The sequence below is a fragment of the Carassius gibelio genome, chromosome A13, assembly GCF_023724105.1.
Source record: "Carassius gibelio isolate Cgi1373 ecotype wild population from Czech Republic chromosome A13, carGib1.2-hapl.c, whole genome shotgun sequence".
NCBI classification, from domain to species: Eukaryota; Metazoa; Chordata; class Actinopteri; order Cypriniformes; family Cyprinidae; genus Carassius; species Carassius gibelio.
This window is the reverse complement of record NC_068383.1, coordinates 24,853,894-24,876,953: the sequence shown is the minus strand read 5'-3', so window position 1 is coordinate 24,876,953 and position 23,060 is coordinate 24,853,894. Positions and strand designations below refer to the sequence as shown.

The 23,060-nt window shown below is 44.9% G+C and overlaps 1 protein-coding gene across 1 annotated transcript; it reads right to left on the bottom strand.

The window, feature by feature from the left end:
- Nucleotides 1-13,712: 13,712 nt before the first annotated feature.
- LOC128026627 (uncharacterized) lies at nucleotides 13,713-22,847 on the bottom strand. The gene is made up of 4 exons (XM_052613870.1): nucleotides 19,193-22,847; nucleotides 16,618-16,671; nucleotides 16,322-16,436; nucleotides 13,713-13,917 (listed from the first exon to the last, which is right to left on the bottom strand). The coding sequence occupies exons 1-4, from the start codon at nucleotides 22,845-22,847 to the stop codon at nucleotides 13,713-13,715; spliced, it is 4,029 nt and encodes a 1,342-aa protein (XP_052469830.1).
- Between the last annotated feature and the right edge of the window lie 213 nt (nucleotides 22,848-23,060).

Here is a 23,060-nt window from a genome sequence, read left to right as displayed (position 1 = left end):
ATGTACACTTCAGCTGAGTCCCAATTCGCCTACTTATACTACGACCTAAAAGTATGTACTTTTTTGTGAGGGAAAAGTACATACTTTTGAGTGTGTAGCAAAAGAGTATGTACACTCTGGGACATACTTCGATGACGTCATGCACCGTGAACGACAACGTGGTTGCCTAGTTACGCACACCACAACTGTTAACGTTTCATTCATTCTTTATGTCCAATAAAATTTGATTTACTATTCCCATCTTTTTTTCTCATCGTTTTTTTTCACAATACATTTTACAATATGCAGTTTCATAACAAGGTTCAGGAGGAGCACGTCAGATACTTAGCCTAATTAACACAGGTGGAGCCACTTAATATAATCAACCTTAGGGTATAAAAACAGCTGAATTAGCCTACCTGTCTCTATTGATGGTTTGTCAGCATCCCGGTTCGCTCTGTCTGCCATCTTATCACAGACCCAATTTTTCTTCCACCAAGGAGATCCGTACCTGGGATTTTTCAGATCTGCTACTTTTGCTGATACCCATGATCATTAAACACGGCTGCTGAGCACCATCAAACGTTGTCGCGACAGCTGCTCTTTTCGCCAAGCCACACGTCTTGGCCAATAGACCGTGCAAAGCTCGAGCTTGCCTCGCTTAACACCACGATTGATCCGATCAAGACCGGGCTCTCCTCGAGTGCTGGAATCACACTTCAGTTCTTACCCACCGCGGCTCAGCCTGTCGCAGCGGCTTTTCCGACCGAGACGCAGTTTGAGGCTGCCTCCTCTAGCGGCGTAATCAATACATTTTCAGGTGAAAACGCTAAATACAGGTTCGCAGCTAGAAAGTAGTGCGGCAGCTGCGTGGAGTTCTGATCACATACGTATACGGAAATTTCAGATCCGATTTGAGCCTCGGATGCGTTCAAATATTTGATCTCTGCGACTAGACCGTATGCGAACGCCCAACCGGATGTGATGTTTTCTAATCAAATCTATCGGTGCAAGGTAGAACTGCAAATAACGATTATTTTTTCTGTCAACTAATCTAACAATTTTTTTTATTACAATAAATTATTAATCTAATGTTCTTTTTTTAATTAGTCATTGAATCCTTGGAGAACTTTACAAAAAATATATACAACTTCTAATATAATATTTCAACCTTTATTCATTTTCAACCAATGTGGTTGAAGTTTTTACAGTATAAAATAATAAAGAGGCAAAGAAAATGATTTTACTATGGTAAATATGAATTTTTATTAAACCACAGTAGCCATGAATTGACAGTAGTCATGAAATGTTCTTTAGCATCACAAACCATAAAATGTAGTCCGGGTTCTGCTATGGTTTCGCTTGGTTTCCAGAGATCTGGAGCTGATTCGGGGTAGCTCGGTGGTTTGTGACTGTTGTCTCGCAGCGCGCCGTCTTTTAAAGGGGCCGTTTACTTATCACGTCATTTCCAATGTAGGCGCGCGATAAGGGCGCTCATAATGGAAGCGGCGCGGTGCGCGTCGCGATGCACTTTTTTTTTCCAGGCAAGAATATCAGACCTGAACCAGGAAGTTGGTCACCAGATCACACGGTAACCAGTTAAATCGTAACCGGAGAGCGCCAAGATGTTTTCCTCTGAGGTGCTCGCGCATCGCAGTTGTGCTGCCGTGGTACACCATATCGTTTTTCGATGACGTCGACGCGTTGTTGCAGCACTGCGAGGTCAGAATTACCAATATTTCGTTAACTTTAACATTATTCTTCAAACACAAGTTATGTAAAATGGTGGTTTATAATAATTATGGAAGAAATAATTATTAAACCATTATTTATTTGATTAGCCCCATAAAACCTACGGTTTTATTTGGGTGTCATCTGATTTGTGACGATGTATTCATACATTATATTCATTAAAATCATTAATTTTACCTTGGTGAACATGCCAAGGTAACAGTTGCTGCACGACCAGTTTGAAAGTTCTGCACGACTGCCTAGAGGGAGAAATATGACAATCGTGTCCAAATGTCGTGTGCCATGGAAGGTGGCTTAAAGTTTGTTTAAATGAGGTTATGACATAGTTCTGTTGGACGACGATGCCAATTTTTACCACGAAGCCAAGGCTTTTTTCCCATAGTCGTCATCCACACTGAAATGTCCAAAGATATTATCTGCCTTACCGTGCATGTTTAAACCTCACACAGACATAAGTTTCATGCAATTAGTCTGGCAGGATCAATTTATTTAGGGTTATATTTCACCATTTACTGGTGTGATCGCTTAGAATTTATCTAATACACCACTACCCTCGTTTTGGCGCAGGACAGTAAGTGTGAGTAAAAAATTCTGTTGTCTTTCTAGGTCTATAATATTGAAAAGCATGCAAGTAAATATCTTTAGAAACTGCTTGGAAGTAAATAGCACATAACTGCAATTAATGTCATTGCCATAATCATGTCTATTGGTATGTTTTACAAGACTAAATGCTGTTCATTGTTTTCAGAAGCTTCTGTTTCTAAAGTCTATACTACCATATGAAACCAGTGTTTCAAATTTATCAGTTTTGGGGGCTGCTTAAAAAGGCTAGAAGGCCAAAACAAGAGGAATGATGCTTTTCCAACAGGAACGTACTAACGTGGACAAAGGCTTAAGGAATTGTCAAATTAGGCAACCAATCACTAAGCTGGCAACACAGTAGACTATGCATTAATTTTTTAGGTTGCCCCATCAAATGTTACTAACCTGTCTACTCTTCCCACAGCCAAGGAGGGGGGAAGATGGGCCTAGTGGTTAGAGAGTTTGACCCCTAACCCTAGGGTTGTGGGTTCGAATCTCGGGCTGGCAATACCATGACCGTGGTGTCCTTGAGCAAGGCACCGAACCCCCAACTGCTCCCCGGGCGCTGCAGCATAAATGGTTGCCCACTGCTCCGGGGGTGTGTTCATGGCGTGTGTGTGTGTGTTCACTGCCGAATCTGTGCACTTGGATGGGTTAAATGCAGAGCACGAATTATGAGTATGGGTCACCATACTTGGCTGAATGTCATGTCACTTTCATTTTTTTTTCTTTTCACTTTCAACAACTACAGCAGTCAAAGCAAGCTCCGCAGGCGGCCAAAGCAGCTATCTCTCCTCTTCTTCTCATGCTCCCCTTTACTTATCTGTTTTCCGTATCTCCTCACTGCCGCAGCAGTGTCTGCTCCCGCAGGAGCCTTTTCTGTATCTCCCCACTGCCGCAGCGGTGTCTGCTCCCGCGGGGGCCTTTTCTGTATCTCCTCACTGCCGCAGCAGTGTCTGCTCCCGCAGGAGCCTTTTCTGTATCTCCCCACTGCCGCAGCGGTGTCTGCTCCCGCAGGAGCCTTTTCTGTATCTCCTCACTGCCGCAGCAGTGTCTGCTCCCGCAGGAGCCTTTTCTGTATCTCCCCACTGCCGCAGCAGCGTCTGCTCCCGCAGGAGCCTTTTCTGTATCTCCCCACTGCCGCAGCAGCGTCTGCTCCCGCAGGAGCCTTTTCTGTATCTCCCCACTGCCGCAGCAGCGTCTGCTCCCGCAGGAGCCTTTTCTGTATCTCCCCACTGCCGCAGCAGCGTCTGCTCCCGCAGGAGCCTTTTCTGTATCTCCCCACTGCCGCAGCAGCGTCTGCTCCCGCAGGAGCCTTTTCTGTATCTCCCCACTGCCGCAGCAGCGTCTGCTCCCGCAGGAGCCTTTTCTGTATCTCCCCACTGCCGCAGCAGTGTCTGCTCCCGCAGGAGCCTTTTCTGTATCTCCTCAAATCCTTTTTCATCATTCAATGGGTCGTTGGTTCTCTTCTGGCAAAAGTCGACATCACCTCCGCTTCCAAGTTATGCCTATTCATCCTAGGTGGTGGTGATAGTATTACGTACCAATTATAGTCAAGACGATATTAGACTCATTCTCCTATTATTGTATTTTATTATCATTATTAGGCAGCCACTACAATTCAGCTACCAAACTGCTCCGTTATTTCATTTCACGCTTGTCCGTGCTTGCAAGGATGATTCGAGCCTGTAGGCGATGAAGAAGTCTCAATCCACAAACAGACGTACATCGTCTGCAGATACAACGTATTTCATTGCACTGTAACAAGTAATCTGGTATGCGCAATATTTTACACAAGCCTCACTAACTAAGTTTAATGCCTCCGTTATGTTAGAATGCATCTCATTCTTTTGTTTCCGTGGCGTTGTGTCGGTCTCATCATGAGGCGCATGGTACGGAGCGCGTACGACCAATGCATCAGTTTCAACTAAACCTTACTCCAAATATATTTACCGGTTTTGAATACTATATTTAACATGTTCGTTTACGTCCATATTAGGGTTTAATTGTTGAACTTTAAATGAAATCCTCTACTGTTTTACCATTGACCGATTTCCAGATCATTTAGATAGATAACTTCCGTGTGCAGATGCAGCAAATTTTTCACAAGACAAGCGAGATGACCGTAGTACCCGATTACATGAACTAGCTGTTTTAAATATAATAAATTCATATTTAACATCAGTTTATCAGTGCATCTGAAAGTATATTCTTTTAGACTATCGGTGATTCCATAGGCTCTCTTTCTTTCACCCGCATGGTTTAAAACAGCAAAAAGTCATGCCATGACAAGAACAGAGTCTCTGTCTTCCTCTACCCAAGCACGATTACATACGTATACGTATCGTCAATCTCACGCACTGACAAGATGACGATTGACAATGGCCATATCGCTGATTAATGGCACTCATCTGAGGTACACTGGCACAGGAAATTCTATTTATTTTTCGTACACTTAAATTTTCAAATACAGTGTCTGCACCAAGATTTTCTGACTTTATATCGGAAGCAGCTCATTGGATTCGTTAAACAATTATGCAGTAATCGTCATAGCCTCTACCCTTTAGACAACCAAATTGTTCTTAGTATTGAACCCTGTCAGGCACTGCAAGAGTGCTTCCGGCTTGATCCAAACTTTGCCTTTTCCGTGTAAAAAAAAAAAAAAAAAAAAAAACCCTCCTTCACTGTCTGGCCCAATACTGGCCATACAACTTTACCTTTCGGTCTTACGTTTGGAGAGGCTTTCCCGTCTGATGCTGCGAGTAATTACCTCCCATCAGACGTCGGTGAGAGCCTCCCGCCTAGACCACATTCCTTTTCCTTTCTACGGTCGGCGAGGCTTACCCATTCGACACCGTGAGTATTGAGCTCCCGGCAGATGGTTGCTAAGTCTCCCAGCCAGACAACTTTTTTCATCCTTTGGTCTAAAAGGCTTACCCATCCGACGCCGTCAGTATTAAGCTCCCTCGGGATGCTGGCGCGAGCCTCCAGGCCACACACCCTTACCTTTTCCTCCTACAGTCAGCAAGGCTTATCCGTTCGATGCCTTGAGTATTGAGCTCCCATCGGACGCCGGCAAGAGCCTCCTGGCAACACAACTTTACCTTTCCGTCTTACGTCCGGAGAGGCTTATCCGTTCGATGCCTTGAGTATTGAGCTCCCATCGGACGTCGGCGAGAGCCTCCCAGCTAGACAACCTTACCTTTTCCTTTCTACAGTTGGCGAGACTTATCTGTTCGGTGCCTTGGGTATTGAGCTCCCATCGGACGTCGGCAAGAGTCTCCCAGCCACTTAAACTTTACTTTTCCATGCTACGGTCGGGGAGGCTTACCCGTTCGATGCCTTGAGTATTGAGCTCCCATCGGACGTCGGCCAGAGTCTCACGGTCACCTAAACTTTCGTTCCTGTTTGACGGGTGGCGGTGCTCGCATACGACGACAAGAGTCTCCACTTCCCGCCAAACTCTGTCCAAATCTTTTCCCCCCCGTCTGGTGAGGCTTACCCGTTCGATGTTCTGAGTCCTGATCTCCCATCGGATGCTGTGAGAGCCCACGCAGTCAGGTTTTCCTTTTACCGCTCCCCGGCCGGCGAGGCTTACCCATCTGACGCCGTTGAGTATTGTGCTCGTGTCAGATGTCGGCGAGAGTGCTCCCGGTTGGGTTTTCTTTTCTTGTTGCCCACAAACAGGTCTTATCCATCCGATGCCGTGAGTATTGATCTCCCGTTGGGTGTTGCAAGAGTCCTCTTTGTCGGCAGCCCAAAGCTGTTTATCTGCTCAAACCGAGAGGACTTACACGTCCGTCGTCCTGAGTCTTGATCTCCAGTCGGAGGCTTCATGGGTCCTCTCGGTTAGGTATCTGCCCTGGTTGCCCACTGACTAGCAGGGGCTCATTAGCCAGTAGGGCCCATACGCCAACACCGTGACCTATTCCGGTCGAGACAACTCGGGCCCTCCTGGTCGGGCAATCCAATCACGTCGCTCCTCCGCTATCGGCCGGTGGGGCTCATCCGTTCCAATGCAGTGAGGTGCTCCGGTTGTGCAACGGCTTGAACCCCCCCGACCGGGCGCCCTAAATCACATAGTCCGACACAAGCAGCCGTTGGGGCCCATTTCTCCAATAGGTAAAGTTGCAATCACTGGAGTACATATAGGCCCTTCCAACCTGCTTTTTAAATATCAGTCCCCGCCAGATGTCAAAGCTATTGTGGGGGGGCCTTAGTCTGGCGGCTGTCCTTTCCGCTATTGCTTTTTGGGGGGGTACTCTAGGTTCGGGCCATTCCCGAGCTCGGAGCCCCTTCCCCGGACAGCACGCCAAATATGCACTATAATAATTCAGCTAATTATATGTAAGTGTGAACTCGTGAAGTGTTCTTCTACCAGGTTGAGGAGTGAAGAAGCAGGGCGGCAGCGTCGTAGAACCAAACGCAGGTCGTTTGTGAGGCGGCTGGTTCTGACGTTCATGTGCAATGTGTGTAACGAAAGCTACTTATTTAAAGTTCAAATATTTAAAGTTTATAGTATAACTATTGTTTACCGTATTTTATGCTTAATTTTATACTTATGTATATAACTCAAAAATACCCAGATGAAAATGAACCATGCTTTTACTATAGTAAAAGTGTAGTAACCATGTTTCTTTGGTTGGACTAATAAAGTTAACATTTGTACAGCCACAGTATTACTACAAATAAGTCAGTGTGGTTAAACTATGGTTAATGTAGTAAAAGGTGTTTATTTTCATAAGGGTTTATAGTAAGGTATAAATCTAAGACAGAAACATCAAAAGAAATACATAAAAAAGACACTTGCATGACACTGTAGTAGAGCCTTTTTATTTATTGTTTTGTAGCCTGATAACCCCACACCATACTGCCAGCTGAATGCAACGGCCCCCATCCTGAGGATGTTTTTGGACAGGGAGTCTGACTTCCGCCCCTATCTGCGCCTGACCAGACCACCCATAATCAACCTCATAGAGGCACTGCCTTATCAGGTTGATCATGGATGGTCAAAAGACATAGAGGTGGTGATGTTTCTGCACTGGCCCATGTTGCATCCTATAAGGTTGTGTCCTCAGCATTCGACATCACTAAATCGACTGTGCACAGGGTTGTGCACAAGGTCAGCAGGGCTATCCTTGGCCTGCTAAAAATGATGGTGCGTCTCCCTCAGGGTGAAGAGTTGGAGGAGGTTGGTGCAGAGTTTGCCTGGCTTGCAGGCTCTCCTGCTTTTCGGATGGCAGTTGGAGCTATTGACGGTTGCCACATCCGTATAAATCCCCCAGCAGTCAATGCAGCCTGTTATTTTAACAGGAAATTATTCCATTCAGTCCAGCTCCAGGCTGTATGTGACCACAGAGGAAAGTTCCTTGACATCGGTGTTGGCTTTCCTGGATCTGTCCATGATGTAAGGACCCTAAAGAACCAGTGCCATTTACAGCAGGCAGTTGTACCCACCCGAAGGCCGGTGCATCCTGGGAGATGGAGGGTACCCCTGCCTGACATCACCCATCACCCTCATGACCCCCTACCATGAGCCTGTTGCCTCTCCAATTGAGGCCCGCTACAACAGGCATCATTCCAGGGCTAGGTGCGTGATTGAGAGGGCCTTTGGCATGCTGAAGACCCGCTGGAGGTCCATCTTTTTTTAAAGCCCTTGAGGTGAGCCCAGACTTCACCTCCATCGTTGTTACATGCTGTGTCATTTTACACAACATGTGCTTTCCCACCGGTGACATCATGGAAGCAGATGTGGGCGATGATGATGATGATGTCAACAACGAAGACAACGCTGACATCAACAGAGAAGTTGTGTGCGGTGATTTCATGCGGAACCGCCTGGCAGCAGCAGTTTCCGCACCCGACATCCACGTTCCTGCATTAATGGAACATGACTGTTTAGAGTCATTCACCTTTACTTTCCTTTGTTATAAAGTTTATATTGTATTGTTTTAAAGTTTTATAGAAGTTTTGTTTTATTATACCACATTCTCAGTTAAACAATTATTTCATGATTGTAGTAATAAGCACTTTTGTATTGTTAATATTAAACATATTCCAATTAACATACAATGTGTCATGGGTTTTCATTATATTAAATTAGCTCTAAAATCGTCTGAAAAATTGCAGCCAGGAAAAAAAATTTAATCCTATGGATTTGGGAGAATTTAAAAATGACTCACCCTCCACAAATAATCACTACCTCCTCCTGTCCTGGCTGCTTCTCCAACCACTACTCAACCCTTGATTTCAGATGTTTATTATATATGAAAAACAATACTCTGTGTAGTTTGTCAATCAAATTTTTTCATAAATGCTATACTGATTTTCATAAACTCAATCAATTGTCAACAACTACAGTGCCAATTAATTTTTATATTAACCCTTTCAGATTCTGCATTCATTCCAATGGACATAATTAACTGATATTAAATATGGTGGACTGCAACAGAGGGTATAACTAAATAGATGTCATAATATATATAAATATATAAAAATTATACAAACGTCTGTCTGTTTGTTAACAGCATATCTGTCGAAACTTTAGTCCGAGGGATTTCAAACTTGACAGGTGTCTTGCTACGGGCACGAGTAAGTGCAGTGCCAAGTTTGAGATGGCGTTGTTTGGATGAGAAATGCAAATGATATCGTTAAATATATCATTTTTAGAGGGTTGTGGTTTAAAATAAACATTCTGACATTAGAGGGTTGTATCTGTAAAAGAAACACAAAGAAAAGTTGTGGTTTAAAAATAAACATTCTGACATAAAGACTCTGTTAGCTTAACATTAAATCAGCTATACTGTTTACTTCTGAATATTATATTTTTACTCAATTTTCCACATTTATTTTATGTCATTATGTCAGGACCAGTATTTGCTTTCTACCATAGACAAATAAAAAGCTCTCAGAACTTTTGCGGTGTAATTGTAACAATGAGCTCTCAAACACACCAAACAAACAATTAATAAAAACAGGGTCAAAAACTGATTTTGCACAGGCCTTTTGCACTAGTATATATAAAATGTATATTATCAATGGATTTTACATTTACTGTAGAATTAAAGAATGGTCATATTTTTGTTCCTGGAATATAATTTAAAACGTTACGAATTAATACCATAATCACTCAAACAGAATGAAAAATCATACCAGAGATGGTCTTAATTTACAATTTTATTAATTTATTAATTCATTATAATAACTGATTAACTCTTTATACAAACTGATTAATAAATTAATTACAATTATTTATTAATTAAAGATTTTGTCAGGACCTCCATCAAATTAAGGAGCCTCTCTTCCCTAGCTGCTACATCTCTTCTCATCTCCTCATCCCTCATCTCCCTCATATTTGAAAAATTAAGTGTACAAAAAAAAAAAAATTCCTGTGCCAGTGTACCTCAGATGAGTGCCATCAGCGATATGGCCATTGTCAATCGTCATCTTGTCAGTGCGTGAGATCGACGATACGTATACATATGTAATCGTGCTTGGGTGGAGGAAGAGAGAGACTCTGTTCTTGTCATGACATGACTTTTTTGCTGTTTTAAACCATGCAGGTGAAAGAAAGAGAACCTATGGAATCACCGATAGTCTAAAAGAATATACTTTCAGATGCACTGATAAACTGATGTTAAATATAAAATTATTATATTTAAAACAGCTAGTTCATGTAATCGGGTACTACGGTCATCTCGCTTGTCTTGTGAAAAATTTGCTGCATCTGCACACGGAAGTTATCTATCTAAATAATCTGGAAATCGGTCAGTGGTGAAACAATAGAGGATTTCATTTAAAGTTCAACAATTAAACCCTAATATGGACGTAAACGAACATGTTAAATATAGTATTAAAAACCGGTAAATATATTTGGAGTAAGGTTTAGTTGAAACTGATGCATTGGTTGTACGCGCTCCGTACCATGCGCCTCATGATGAGACCGACACAACACCACAGAAACAAAAGAATGAGATACATTCTAACATAACTGAGGCATTAAACTTAGTTAGTGAGGCTTGTTTAAAATATTGCGCATACCAGATTACTTGTTACAGTGCAAAGAAATACATTGTATCTGCAGACGATGTACGTCTGTTTGTGGATTGAGACTTCATCACCTACAGGCTCAAATCATCCTTGCAAGCACGGGCAAGCGTGAAATTAAATAACGGAGCAGTTTGGTAGCTGAATTATAGTGGCCACCTAATAATGATAATAAAATACAATAATAGGAGAATGAGTCTTGACTATAACTGATACGAAATACTATCATCACCACCTAGGATGGATAGACATAACTTGGAAGCGGAGGTGATGTCGACTTTTGCCAGAAGAGAACCAACGACCCATTGAATGATGAAAAAGGATTTTTTTTTTTTTTTTTTTTTTGAGGAGAAACAGAAAAGGCTCCTGCGGGAGCAGACACTGCTGCGGCAGTAGGGAGATACAGAAAAGGCTCCTGCGGGAGCAGACACTGCTGCGGCAGATACAGAAAAGGCTCCTGCGGGAGCAGACACTGCTGCAGCAGTGAGGAGATACAGAAAAAGGCTCCTGCAGGAGCAGACACTGCTGCGGCAGATACAGAAAAGGCTCCTGCGGGAGCAGACACTGCTGCGGCAGTGGGGAGATACAGAAGAGGCTCCTGCGGGAGCAGACACCGCTGCGGCAGTGGGGAGATACAGAAAAGGCTCCTGCGGGAGCAGACACTGCTGCGGCAGATACAGAAAAGGCTCCTGCGGGAGCAGACACTGCTGCGGCAGTGAGGAGATACCAAAAACAGATAAGTAAAGGGGAGCATGAGAAGAAGAGGAGAGATAGCTGCTTTGGCCGCCTGCGGAGCTTGCTTCGACTGCTGCAGTTGTTGAAAGTGAAAAAAAAATGAAAGTGACATGACATTCAGCCAAGTATGGTGACCCATACTCATAACTCGTGCTCTGCATTTAACCCATCCAAGTGCACACATACGGCAGTGAACACACACACACGCCATGAACACGAACACATCCCCGGAGCAGTGGGCAACCATTTATGCTGCAGCGCCCGGGGAGCAGTTGGGGGTTCGGTGCCTTGCTCAAGGACACCACGGTCATGGTATTGCCAGCCCGAGATTCGAACCCACAACCCTAGGGTTAGGGGTCAAACTCTCTAACCACTAGGCCCATCTCCCCCCTCCTTGGCTGTGGGAAGAGTAGACAGGTTAGTAACATTTGATGGGGCAACCTAAAAAATTAATGCGTAGTCTACTGTGTTGCCAGCTTAGCGATTGGTTGCCTAATTTGACAATTCCTTAAGCCTTTGTCCACGTTAGTACGTTCCTGTTGGAAAAGCATTATTCCTCTTGTTTTGGCCTTCCGCCCTTTTTAAGCAGCCTCCAAAACGGATAAATTTGGAACACTGGTTTCACATTGTAGTATAGACTTTGGATACAGAGGCTATGGAATACAATGAACATCATTTAGTCTTGTAAAACATACCAATAGACATGATTATGGCAATAACATTAATAGCAGTTATGTGCTATTCACTTCCAAGCAGTTTCTAAAGATATTTACTTGCATGCTTTTCATATTATAGACCTAGAAAGACAACTGAATTTTTACTCACACTTGCTGTCCTGCGGCAAAACGAGGGTAGTGGTGTATTAGATAAATTCTGAGCGATCAAGCCAGTAAATGGTGAAATAAAATATATCCCTAAATAAATTGATCCTGCCAGAATAATTGCATGAAACTTATGTCTGTGTGAGGTTTAAACATGCACGGTAAGATAGATAATATCTTTGGACATTTCAGTGTGGATGACAACTATGGGAAAAAGCCTTGGCTTTGTGGTAAAAATTGGCATCGTCATCCAACAGAACTATGTCATAACCTCATTTAACAAACTTTAAGCCACCTTCCATGGCACACGACATTTGGACACGATTGTCATATTTCTCCCTCTAGGCAGTCGTGCAGAACTTTCAAACTGGTCGTGCAGCAACTGTTACCTTGGCATGTTCACCATGGTAAAATTAATAATTTTAATGAATATAATGTATGAATACATCGTCACAAATCAGATGACCCCCAAATAAAACCGTAGGTTTTATGGGGCTAATCAAATAAATAATAATTTTAAATAATAATTATTTCTCCCATAATTATTATAAACCTCCATTTTACATAAATTGTGTTTGAAGAATAATGTTAAAGTTAAATAAATATTGGTAATTCTGACCTCACAGTGCTGCAACAACGTGTCGACGTCATCGATTACGTCGACTACAAAAATACGACATGCGTGAAATGCGTCGACGCGTCACACTGTTTGTTTACATCTCGTGTAACGGCATACTGGGAATGGAGAAAGTTGCATTCTTTCACAAAAACATAGACCACTGTTATCAAAAGTATGGGAATACTTTAAAAAGAGGAAAAATAAAATGGCCCTTTGTTCCCTTTGCAAAACCGATATGGTGTACCACGGCAGCACAACTGCGATGCGCGAGCGCCTCAGAGGAAAACATCTTGGCGCTCTCCAGTTACGGTTTAACTGGTTACCGTGTGATCTGGTGACCAACTTCCTGGTTCAGGTCTGATATTCTTGCGCTTGTGGCATTCTGAAAAGTTGAGATGTTTTTAACTCGATGCGGTTTGGACGCGCCTGGAAAAAAAAGTGTGTCGCGACGCGCACCGCGCCGCTTCCATTATGAGCGCGCTTATCGTGCATCTACATTGGAAATGACGTGATATGTGAACGGCCCCTTAAAAGACGGCGCGCCGCGAGACAGTCACAAACCACCGAGCTACCCCGAATCAGCTCCAGATCTCTGGAAACCAAGCTAAACCATAGCAGAACCCTGACTACATTTTATGGTTTGTGATGCTAAAGAACATTTCATGACATCTCAGACTACTGTAAATTTATAGCTACTGTGGTTTAATCATAAACTCATATTTACCATAGTAAAATCATTTTCTTTGCCTCTTTATTATTTTATACTGTAAAAACTTCAACCACATTGGTTGAAAATGAATAAAGGTTGAAATATTATATTAGTTGTACTTATTTTTTTTCTGTAAAGTTCTCCAAAGGATTCATTAACTAATTAAAAAAAAAACATTAGATTAATTATTTATTGTAATAAAAATAATCGTTAGATTAGTCAACAGAAAAAAAATTATAATCGTTAGTTGCAGCTCTACCTCACACCGATAGATTTGATTAGAAAACATCACATCTGGTTGGGCGTTCGCATACGGTCTAGTCGCAGGAGTTCAAATATTTGAACGCATCTGAGGCTCAAATCAGATCTGAAATTTCCATATACGTATGTGATCGGAACTCCACGCAGCTGCCGCACTACTTTCTAGCCGAGAACCTGTATTTAGCGTTTTCACCTGAAATTGTATTGATTACGACGCGCGGTCTGCGCCGCTAGAGGAGGCAGCCTCGAACTGCGTCTCGGCCGGAAAAGCTGTGGCGACAGGCTGAGCCGCGGTGGGTAAGAACTGAAGTGTGATTCCAGCACTCGAGGAGAGCCCGGTTTTGATCGGATCAATCGTGGTGTCAAGCGAGGCGAGCTCGGGTTTTGCATGGTCTATTGGCCAAGACGTGTGGCTTGGCGAGAAGAGCAGCTGTCGCAACGACGTTTGATGGTGCTCAGCGGCAGTGTTTAATGATCATGGGTATCAGCAAAAGTAGCAGATCTGAAAAATCCCCGGTATGGATCTCCTTGTTGGAAGAAAAATTGGGTCTGTGATAAGATGGCAGACAGAGCGAACCGGGATGCTGATAAACCGTCAATGGAGACAGGTAGGCTAATTATGCTGTTTTTATACCCTAAGGTTGATTATCTTAAGTAGCTCCACCTGTGCTAATAAGGCTAAGTATCTGACGTGCTCCTCCTGAACCTTGTTATGAAACTGCATATAAAACAGACATTAAAAGAGTGTTTAGAGCTCAATTATTTTCACACTAACTTACTCCTTTCTAGAGCTATTTAAGTAAACACGTATCCATATCATTTCTCCTACTGAGCACACCCTTTGGACTAAAAAACCCAGAGGAACATTTTACAGGAGTTGTACAGTGGATGTATATTTAATTACTCACTATAGTATTTCTATAACAAATCAGAGGGATAGACATTTGGACAGACTTTTCCTACATCCAATGGATAATTGTTTTTTACACAATATAACAGCAAATATAGAAGCCTATGACACATAACAAATAAAGTAAATTACCAATTACTACAGCATCTACAAAAGCATATAAATGTCAATGACTGCTACTTACTCAAAACCTTTGATTGCCGCGTTTCTTTTTCCTGTGAAAAGGGCATCATTGGCAATGCGCCAGTTAATGAGGCGCTCAGTATCTTCATCGGACCCTACAAGATAAACACGGTACTTTTTTAGCACATTATAAACCCAATAATATTATGAGACAATAAAATAACTTTAATTAGGGTTAAACATTTGAATTCTTACACTTAAAAGCTGAGGGTGCATCTCCGCTGCTGCATCCGGCTGCCATGTTTACATCACCGCAAAGCTCCTCCCTCCCGCACACAATGGGTTGTGGGCAATATTAGCACTTAGAATGTGCATTGATCTGCACTTCGAATTCTAACCTAAAAATAGTAGATCATCCAGGTATCTTTGGAATACTCAACATACTACGATTTGGGACGTACTAATTCTAGTTTTGCATACTATTTAGGACGGATAGTATGCGAATTGGGACTCAAACTTCGTTTTCATGGGAACTAAAGGGCGCATTTGAAGTCGCTTTCGAAATTTGTCAGCCTTCGTCGCACCGCGGTGACGCATTCGCACTACAAATGCGCCCTTCCAAGTGCGCATTCTGACTTTGTTACAGCTTACGTCGTGACGCTTTGACTCAATCACACTCCACATCCGCACTTTGGAGTCCACGCACTTCACTTTGGGACACCCTTCGTCGCACTGCTGTGACGCATTCGCACTTCAAATGCTCACTTCAGAGTCCACGCACTTCACTTTGGGACACAGCTACTGAATGGTGTATGCTTTCGTAGAGATGTGCTGATGAGGGTAGTCCAAGACAGGTGTGGTGATTGTGAAGTGCGAACAGGTGTGAGCTTGGAGGGATTCTGGGAAATGTGGTGTGCTGAAGTGACAGGCAAGGTGAATATAGATTGAAAATATCACAGTCAGCACATTCAAAAAAAATTTCCTTTGGAAAATGAGAGAATTCTTCAGCTTGTTTCATCGTTGATCTTAAGCATTTTTAACAGTTTACATTATTTACATGCAAAATAACACCTGGAACTTAATTTAGAGTTAGACTTTCTTTGCAGAGAAGATTCTAGTATCTAGTACAATTATGTCAGGATTTGGCAGCAACTGTCACAATTCAGGAATATGTTTTTATGTATCTTCATCTACCAACATGTTAGGTGTAAAATTAGATTACTGTTATTCTACTCTATTCACAATGAAAGAAGAATTAAAGGGATAGTTCACAAAAAATATAATTTCGCCCATGATTTACTCACCCGCAAGCCATCCTAGGTGTATATGACTTTCTTCTTTCAGACAAATCCAATCAGAGTTATATTAAAATATTTCCTGGCTCTTCCAAGCTTTATAAATGGCAGTGGGCGGGAGTTTCTGTTCAACAGTCCAAAAGAAGTCCAATAAAGTGCATCCATCCATAATAAAAAGTGCCTCACACGGCTCCAGGGGGTTAATAGAGGTCTTATGTAGCGAATCCATGCATTTTGTAAGAGTCATGTAGCTTGCGCTGTTGTAAGCGGATGACAAAAAAAACAAAACAAAAACCATTAAAAGATTTAATAATTGAATTAATTATTAATTTAATAAAACCATTAAAGTATTGATCAATGTTTAGTTTGAATTTCTATTTGACTCGCTCCAATTAAATAATCCAAATACTCCATTTAGCTGATTAAAATATATATTATATTCCATATTTTAATTAAAGAGACAGTGATAATAAAACAAATGTTTCTCACCTGTCAGAACATACACTGACAATCACAGGATCCACAATCACAGGATCCACAATCACAGGAGCCACAATCACCAGGGCCACAGTCACAGGAGCCAGAATCACCAGGACCAGAATCACTGGGGCCACAATCACAGGAGCCGAAAACACAAGGGAAGCAATAACAGGGGGCGCGCTCTTTCAAAGGCATTTCAGGCGCCTCAGATGTCTTCTCCTCCACAATCACTTGTTTAGGTTTAGGACTGATAGTTATTGTATGACAATGACATTGGCATTTACTGCAATCCTTTTGGCATTTACATCCTTCTTTGCTGTTCTCAAACTCCATGGTAGGTTGTAGTGATCCGGTTGAACCTGTGAGCAGATTCAGAAATATTCTCAACTCTTACAGGAAAGAAATCTTGTATCTTGTGTGAATCAGGGTGTGGATTGCATTAAAGCTCTCTCAGGATTGCACTGAGCATGTGCAGCAGGCACACCTCTCTCCCTCTCTCCCTCCCTCCCTCTCTCATACACACACACTTTGTTGCAGAGGCATCAGCCTCTGTTGTCAACAAAAAAAAAAAAAAAAAAAACTCATAATGTTCCTTTTTTCTTGCATGATTAATCTTTTTATTCTAACATGTTTATATATGCTTTCAAGGTTGAGATGCCCAGCTCCTAAGCCTGGGCCTGGTGAAAGTTAGTGTGTTGAAAGTATGCAGATACAGTACACAAGTACAGGCTTAAATTATTCAAAAGTTCAAGATGCACTTTAGACCAGTAAAAGAGAAGAATCAATTATACTGGAGAAAATGATGTAATCATATCATGCTCTCATTGCTCATTTGCTATATAAAGTGCTGTAATTCAATCAGTCTCTTGACTGGCCGCGAATAAACTCATAAACACACTTGGGTGGGGGTCTTCCCTTATGAAAAAAAAGAAAGAAATATCCTCATATATTTGCAACCAATATATAAATTGATTTAAATAATTTTGAAAAAAAAAAAAAAACATACAAATAATAATATGATGTGTCAATATATTACAATATAATGAATAATATGTAAAGAACTCTTATGTTTCATATCCTGAAAAATACAGTATGTGACAATATATGTACTATGTTAACATTTAAGTGAAGAAATCTAAAGGAAAGTTTTGGTGAAAGACGAGCAGGGTTGGTTACCAAAACTCGGTAACGCAGATTTCCGTGCCTCATAAATTCCTGAGTGATCGACTGAAATATTTGTCCTGGTTCTCCAAAATGTGAACAAGAAGCATGAGCATCGCTATGCTTTTTTATTGGGGCTATAGCATTTAGCTCCATAAACTGTACTCAAATTAGCGATCACCTCAGAGTAAGTCCCCTTAAATTTAATATGAAAATAGTGGCAGACCTGCCTCCTCCCCATCTTTCAGCATGACCGTGGTAGATCAGCACGAGTAGACTCAAACAGAAACAGAGGACACAAGGTGTGTTTATTGATAGATATCTGTATTTGTGTATTTTAGAAAAAGTTATGAGGGAGCAATCGGTTTCCCATCTACTGTAAAGTTTTTGCTCCGTTTACCGCTTAAAACACAACAGCTGAATCCTTCAGCGAAAATCTAGCCCTTAACACATATGAATGCATAGGCCTACTTTATAAAACAATGTTGTTGCTACTTTATAAAGAATGACCATACAGTCATTCAGAGAACTGATTAAAGACAGTGATAGACAGCACGCATTTTAACTAAATTTCAGAGTGATTGACAGAGAGACAGTAAAAACATCATGTGTGGTTTTGTATTAAATAATGACCCAGATCATGAAATACATTTATTAGCCTTAGTGTAAGGCAAGCACAACTTGGGAAATGAGAGTATCCAAGGAGCGTGTGAATGCTATGAATTTATTTGTAATATTTTTAATGATCTTTAATGTTATCCATAGTTTTTTGTGGCTCTTTTTAAAAATAAAATTAAGTATCAGTTCAGGCACCAAAGGCACGGTACTGTTTTAAAAGTATCGATATGGCACGAGTATCATAAAATACCCATTCAATACCCAACCCTAAAGACGAGACATGCTCACAGTGTCCAAACAGTCCAAAACATCACGTAGCTTGTGTGGCGGGGAGAGTGATCACACGGACGACAGTACTGCAGTGAAGTCCCCAGAGGGGCGATTTATTGAGCAGTGGGTGAAAGTAGACTGTGCAGTGCTGGCGTGCTCTGGTGTAGGAGTCTTGGCTGTGCAGCCCAAAGTATCAGTAGGTGCGGCGTGACGTGCTGTTCCTCAGACACCTGAATCTGAAAGAGAGCCAGAACACAGTGTTAGTCTAGTTCTGGAGTCGAAGCTCAACTACCTCTCCTTTTCCTCTGCTTAAAAGCTGTTCTGCTGATGAGGTTCAGGTGTCTTTGATCACCATGCTCTCCCCAGTGATTGCAGTGTGAGCGCTGTTTCCTGGGCGACGCTAATCCCTCGTTAGCTGGCTCACCACACTCCCCCCCCCAAAGCGCCGTCCTGGTACTGCGTGAACATCTGTGGAGAGACAAGGGAGATCGGGGGGGTGGGAGGGAAGTGTTATTTGACAGGCCTGACCATAGTGACCACATCCTGGAGAGCCCATCGGCATTGCCATGAGCTGCCCCAGCCCGATGCTGGACCCTAAAGTGGAAATCCTGGAGGGCCAGGAACCATCTGGTGATCCTGGCATTAGTATCTTTGGCCCGGGCCATCCACTGGAGCGGAGCATGGTCTGTGATAAGAGTGAAGGTGCGGCCCAACAAGTAATACCTCAACTCTAAGATGGCCCACTTGATGGCAAGCGCTTCTTTCTCCACGGCTGCATATCGAGTCTCTGCTGGGGTGAGCTTCCGACTTATGTATACGACTGGACTGCACCCAGGCCAGTGTCGGAAGCATCTGTCTGTAGGATGAATGGGCAGCTGAAGTCCGGGGCATGTAGGACGGGCGAAGACGAGAGCGCCTCCTTGAGGGTTTGGAATGCGGCTTCAGCTGCCGCCGTCCACTTCAGCTTTTCTGGCTGTCCCTTTTTGGTCAGGTCTGTCAAAGGGCTGGCTATTGAGGAGAAATTTGGTATGAAGCAACGATAATATCCGGCTAGTCCCAGAAAGGCACGCACCTGAGTTTTGTTGGTGGGCCGCGCCGCTTGCTGAACCGCCTCTATCTTTCTGCTCTGAGGTCGGATTAGCCCCCGGCCAATCTGGTAGCCCAGGTATTGTGCCTCTGCAAGCCCTAAGTGGCACTTCTTTGGGTTAGCAGTAAGTCCAGCTCGCCGCAACTCCGTTAGTACTCTCCGTAACCGATCGAGATGTTCCTCCCAGCTCACCGAGTGGATGACCACATCATCCAGGTACGCAGCGGCGTAGGACTGGTGCGGTCGCAAAATGATGTCCATCATTCTCTGGAATGTGGCAGGAGCCCCGTGAAGGCCAAAAGGGAGAACCCGGTAATGCCAGTGGCCACCAGGGGTACTGAAGGCAGTCTTCTCCTTTGAGTCGGGGGTGAGGGGCACCTGCCAATAGCCCTTGGTCAAATCGAGTGTAGAGATGTAACGGGCCCCACCTAATCTCACCAAGAGCTCATCCACACGGGGCATGGGGTAACCATCGAAGCTTGAGATTTCATTCAGCCGTCTGAAATCGTTACAAAACCGGAGAGTTCCATCTTTTTTTGGGACCATTACGATGGGACTGGACCAAGGGCTGCGGGATGGCTCGATGATTCCCAGCTGGTGCATCCGGGCTACTTCCTCCTCAATAGCCTGCCGCCGAGCCTCCGGGATTCGGTAGGGCCTCTGCCGAATGATTTCACCAGGGGGCGTGCGGATCTCATGTTGTATAATCCGGGTTTGCCCGGGTAGTGTATTGAACACATCTTTGAATTGTCTGACCAGGGTGGTTATTTCCGCCTTCTGCATCGGAGAGAGCTGTTCCCCTACTGCGACCACTGGGGTCTCCTCCTGGGCAAAAGCTGCCAGTTGCTCCCGGGGTGCCACCCACCTCTTGAGCAGGTTGATGTGGTAGATTTGCTGCTCCTTCCGGCGTCCCACTTGGCGAACCCGGTACGTTACTGGCCCCACTTTCTCTATGATGGTGTAGGGCCCCTGCCAGGAGGCTAGGAATTTGGAAGTCGCAGTCGGCACAAGAACCAGCACTCGGTCCCCAGGTTGGAATTCCCTTGGCTGGGCTGGCCGGTCATACAGCCGTTTCTGGGCGCGCTGTGACTCTGCAAGGTGTTCTCGGACAAGAGGCATCACCCGTTCAATCCTCTCACGCATCTCTCGCACATGTTCGATAACGGTTCTATGGGGTGCTGGCTGTTGCTCCCATGCCTCTCTTGCCACATCCAACAGCCCACGGGGCTGTCGGCCGAACAACAACTCAAAAGGCGTGAACCCAGTGGACGCCTGAGGGACCTCTCGGATGCCAAATAACACATAGGGGAGCATCAGGTCCCAGTCACGCCCATCTTCCGCCACCACCCGTCGCAACATCTGTTTCAGTGTCTGGTTGAACCTTTCAACCAATCCATCCGTCTGGGGGTGGTACACCGAAGTGCGGAGCTGCTTCACCTTAAGGAGCTGGCAGAGCTCCGCCATGAGCTGAGACATGAAGGGGGTTCCCTGGTCAGTCAATATTTCCTGTGGTATTCCCACTCGGCTGAATAGCATGAATAACTCACGGGCAATGGCTTTGGAAGTGGCCTTCCTGAGGGGCACGGCTTCGGGGTACCGGGTTGCATAGTCCAGTATGACTAAGATGTGCTCATGACCCCGGGCGGATTTCGGCAGAGGCCCAACTAGGTCCATACCGATGCGGCTAAAGGGCACCTCAATGATGGGTAGTGGCACAAGTGGGCTGGGTGGAGGCTGACGAGGGGAGGTGCGCTGGCAGGTTGGACAGCTCTGGCAAAATCGCTTCACTTCCGCCTCCAATCCTGGCCAGTGGAACCGGTCTCGAATCCGTTGTGTGGTGTTAACCACGCCCAGGTGTCCAGACATCGGGTGCGAGTGTGCTAGTTCGATTACCGTCTCAGTCTTGGTCCTTGGCACCACTAAGAGCAGTTTTTCCTCCCCCCGACGCTGGGCAACACAGTAAAGCAGGCCATTCTTGATTATGAAGTAAGGGGTGGGGTGCGGCGGGGGCTGGCGCACCTCCTCCTCTATTACACGAACCTGAGTCCAGCAATTCTTCAAGCACTCGTCCTCCCGCTGCTCTCGGCCAAACGATCCCCCTGCTGTGATCTGTTGGAACAAGTTCATATACATATTAGTAGAATTAGCACACTCACCATCCCCGTCGCTGTCGGTGGCCAGAAGGGCTGGTCGGCGGCCTTCTGTACGTTCTGCTCGTTGTTTGTGGCGAGCCCGGGGGTTGGGTCCTTGTTGCATCGCGGTGGCCATTAGCTGATCGAAACCTGGCCAGTCTCTTCCCAGTAGCACCGGTACTGGGAGGTCTTTAACCACCCCCACCTCCAGTTGCCATGTCCCGGGGCTGGCTGAGATGGTAACACGCTGTGCGGGAACGTTGCGGGTGTCTCCATGCACACAGGTTATGGGTATCCTAGCTTTCCCACTCTGCCGGGGTCGCAGTACCCCAGGCTGGACCAAAGTGATCGAGCTGCCCGAGTCTAGGACAGCTCGTACGGTTCCCCCATCCAGGCAGACGGTTCGCTCAGGGGCACCTTGCGGGACTGCTCTATGGACGATACAACCAGCTTTCCACACGCGACCTCCCGGGGATGGCGGCTCGGTGGGCATGGGTTCATCGGTTTGTCCCGGCGCAGGTACCACTGGTCCATTAACTGGCCTTGAGGTGCCCTCCGCCTGTCGTCGGTCAAGCTTGGTCTTCCGTGGCGTTGTCGCCACTCTGTCTCCTGCCTCGGGGGCAAAGGATGCCTCTGCCAGCTCCACCGCTTCCATCAGTTCTGCCAGACTGGAGGGGTTGCGCATGTTCACGAGCCTCCGGTAGTGACGTGGCAGGGCCCGAAGCAAGCGATCAATTACCACCCTCTCAGCAACCTGGGCCGCCGTTGGGCCGTCGTGTAAAAGCCAGAGGTGGGCAAGGCGAGTCAGTCGGGCAGCTTGAGCTCGGATGGTGAGGTGCTCGTCGTAGGTCCACTGCTGGAAGTGTCGGGCGGCACACATTGGGGACAGCCCAACCCTGGCCAAGATTTCTTTCTTCAGCGCGTCATAATCCTCATTTCGGGGTGGTGGGAGGGAGTAATATGCTCGCTGGGCTTCTCCTGTCAGGAAAGGAGCGAGCAACTGTGCCCACCGCTCTTTCTCCCATGCCTCTCTGGTCGCAATGACCTCGAAGGTGTGTAAATATGCCTCCACGTCATCCTGGTCATTGAGTTTCGTGAGGTGTTGATGGGCCTGCCATCGTGGCTCAGGGAGTGGGGTTCGCTGGGCCGTGGCACCACGCAGCTGCTCTACCACCTGTTCCGTCCTCTCTTGCCGGGCTGCCAGCTGCTCAGAGAATTGCTGCTGTCGGACCGTTATTTCTGTGAGTCTGCGAATAATCTCCTCCATTTCCAGCCCCAGAGGCACGCCGAGCCGAGAGAGAGAGAGAGCGTGGTTCTACGGGGACACTTAACGCTAATTGTCGATCCGGGTTTGTGGGGAAGGAATCACTCTCTTAGTGCCCGCATTCTCCACCAGTGTGGCGGGGAGAGTGATCACACGGACGACAGTACTGCAGTGAAGTCCCCAGAGGGGCGATTTATTGAGCAGTGGGTGAAAGTA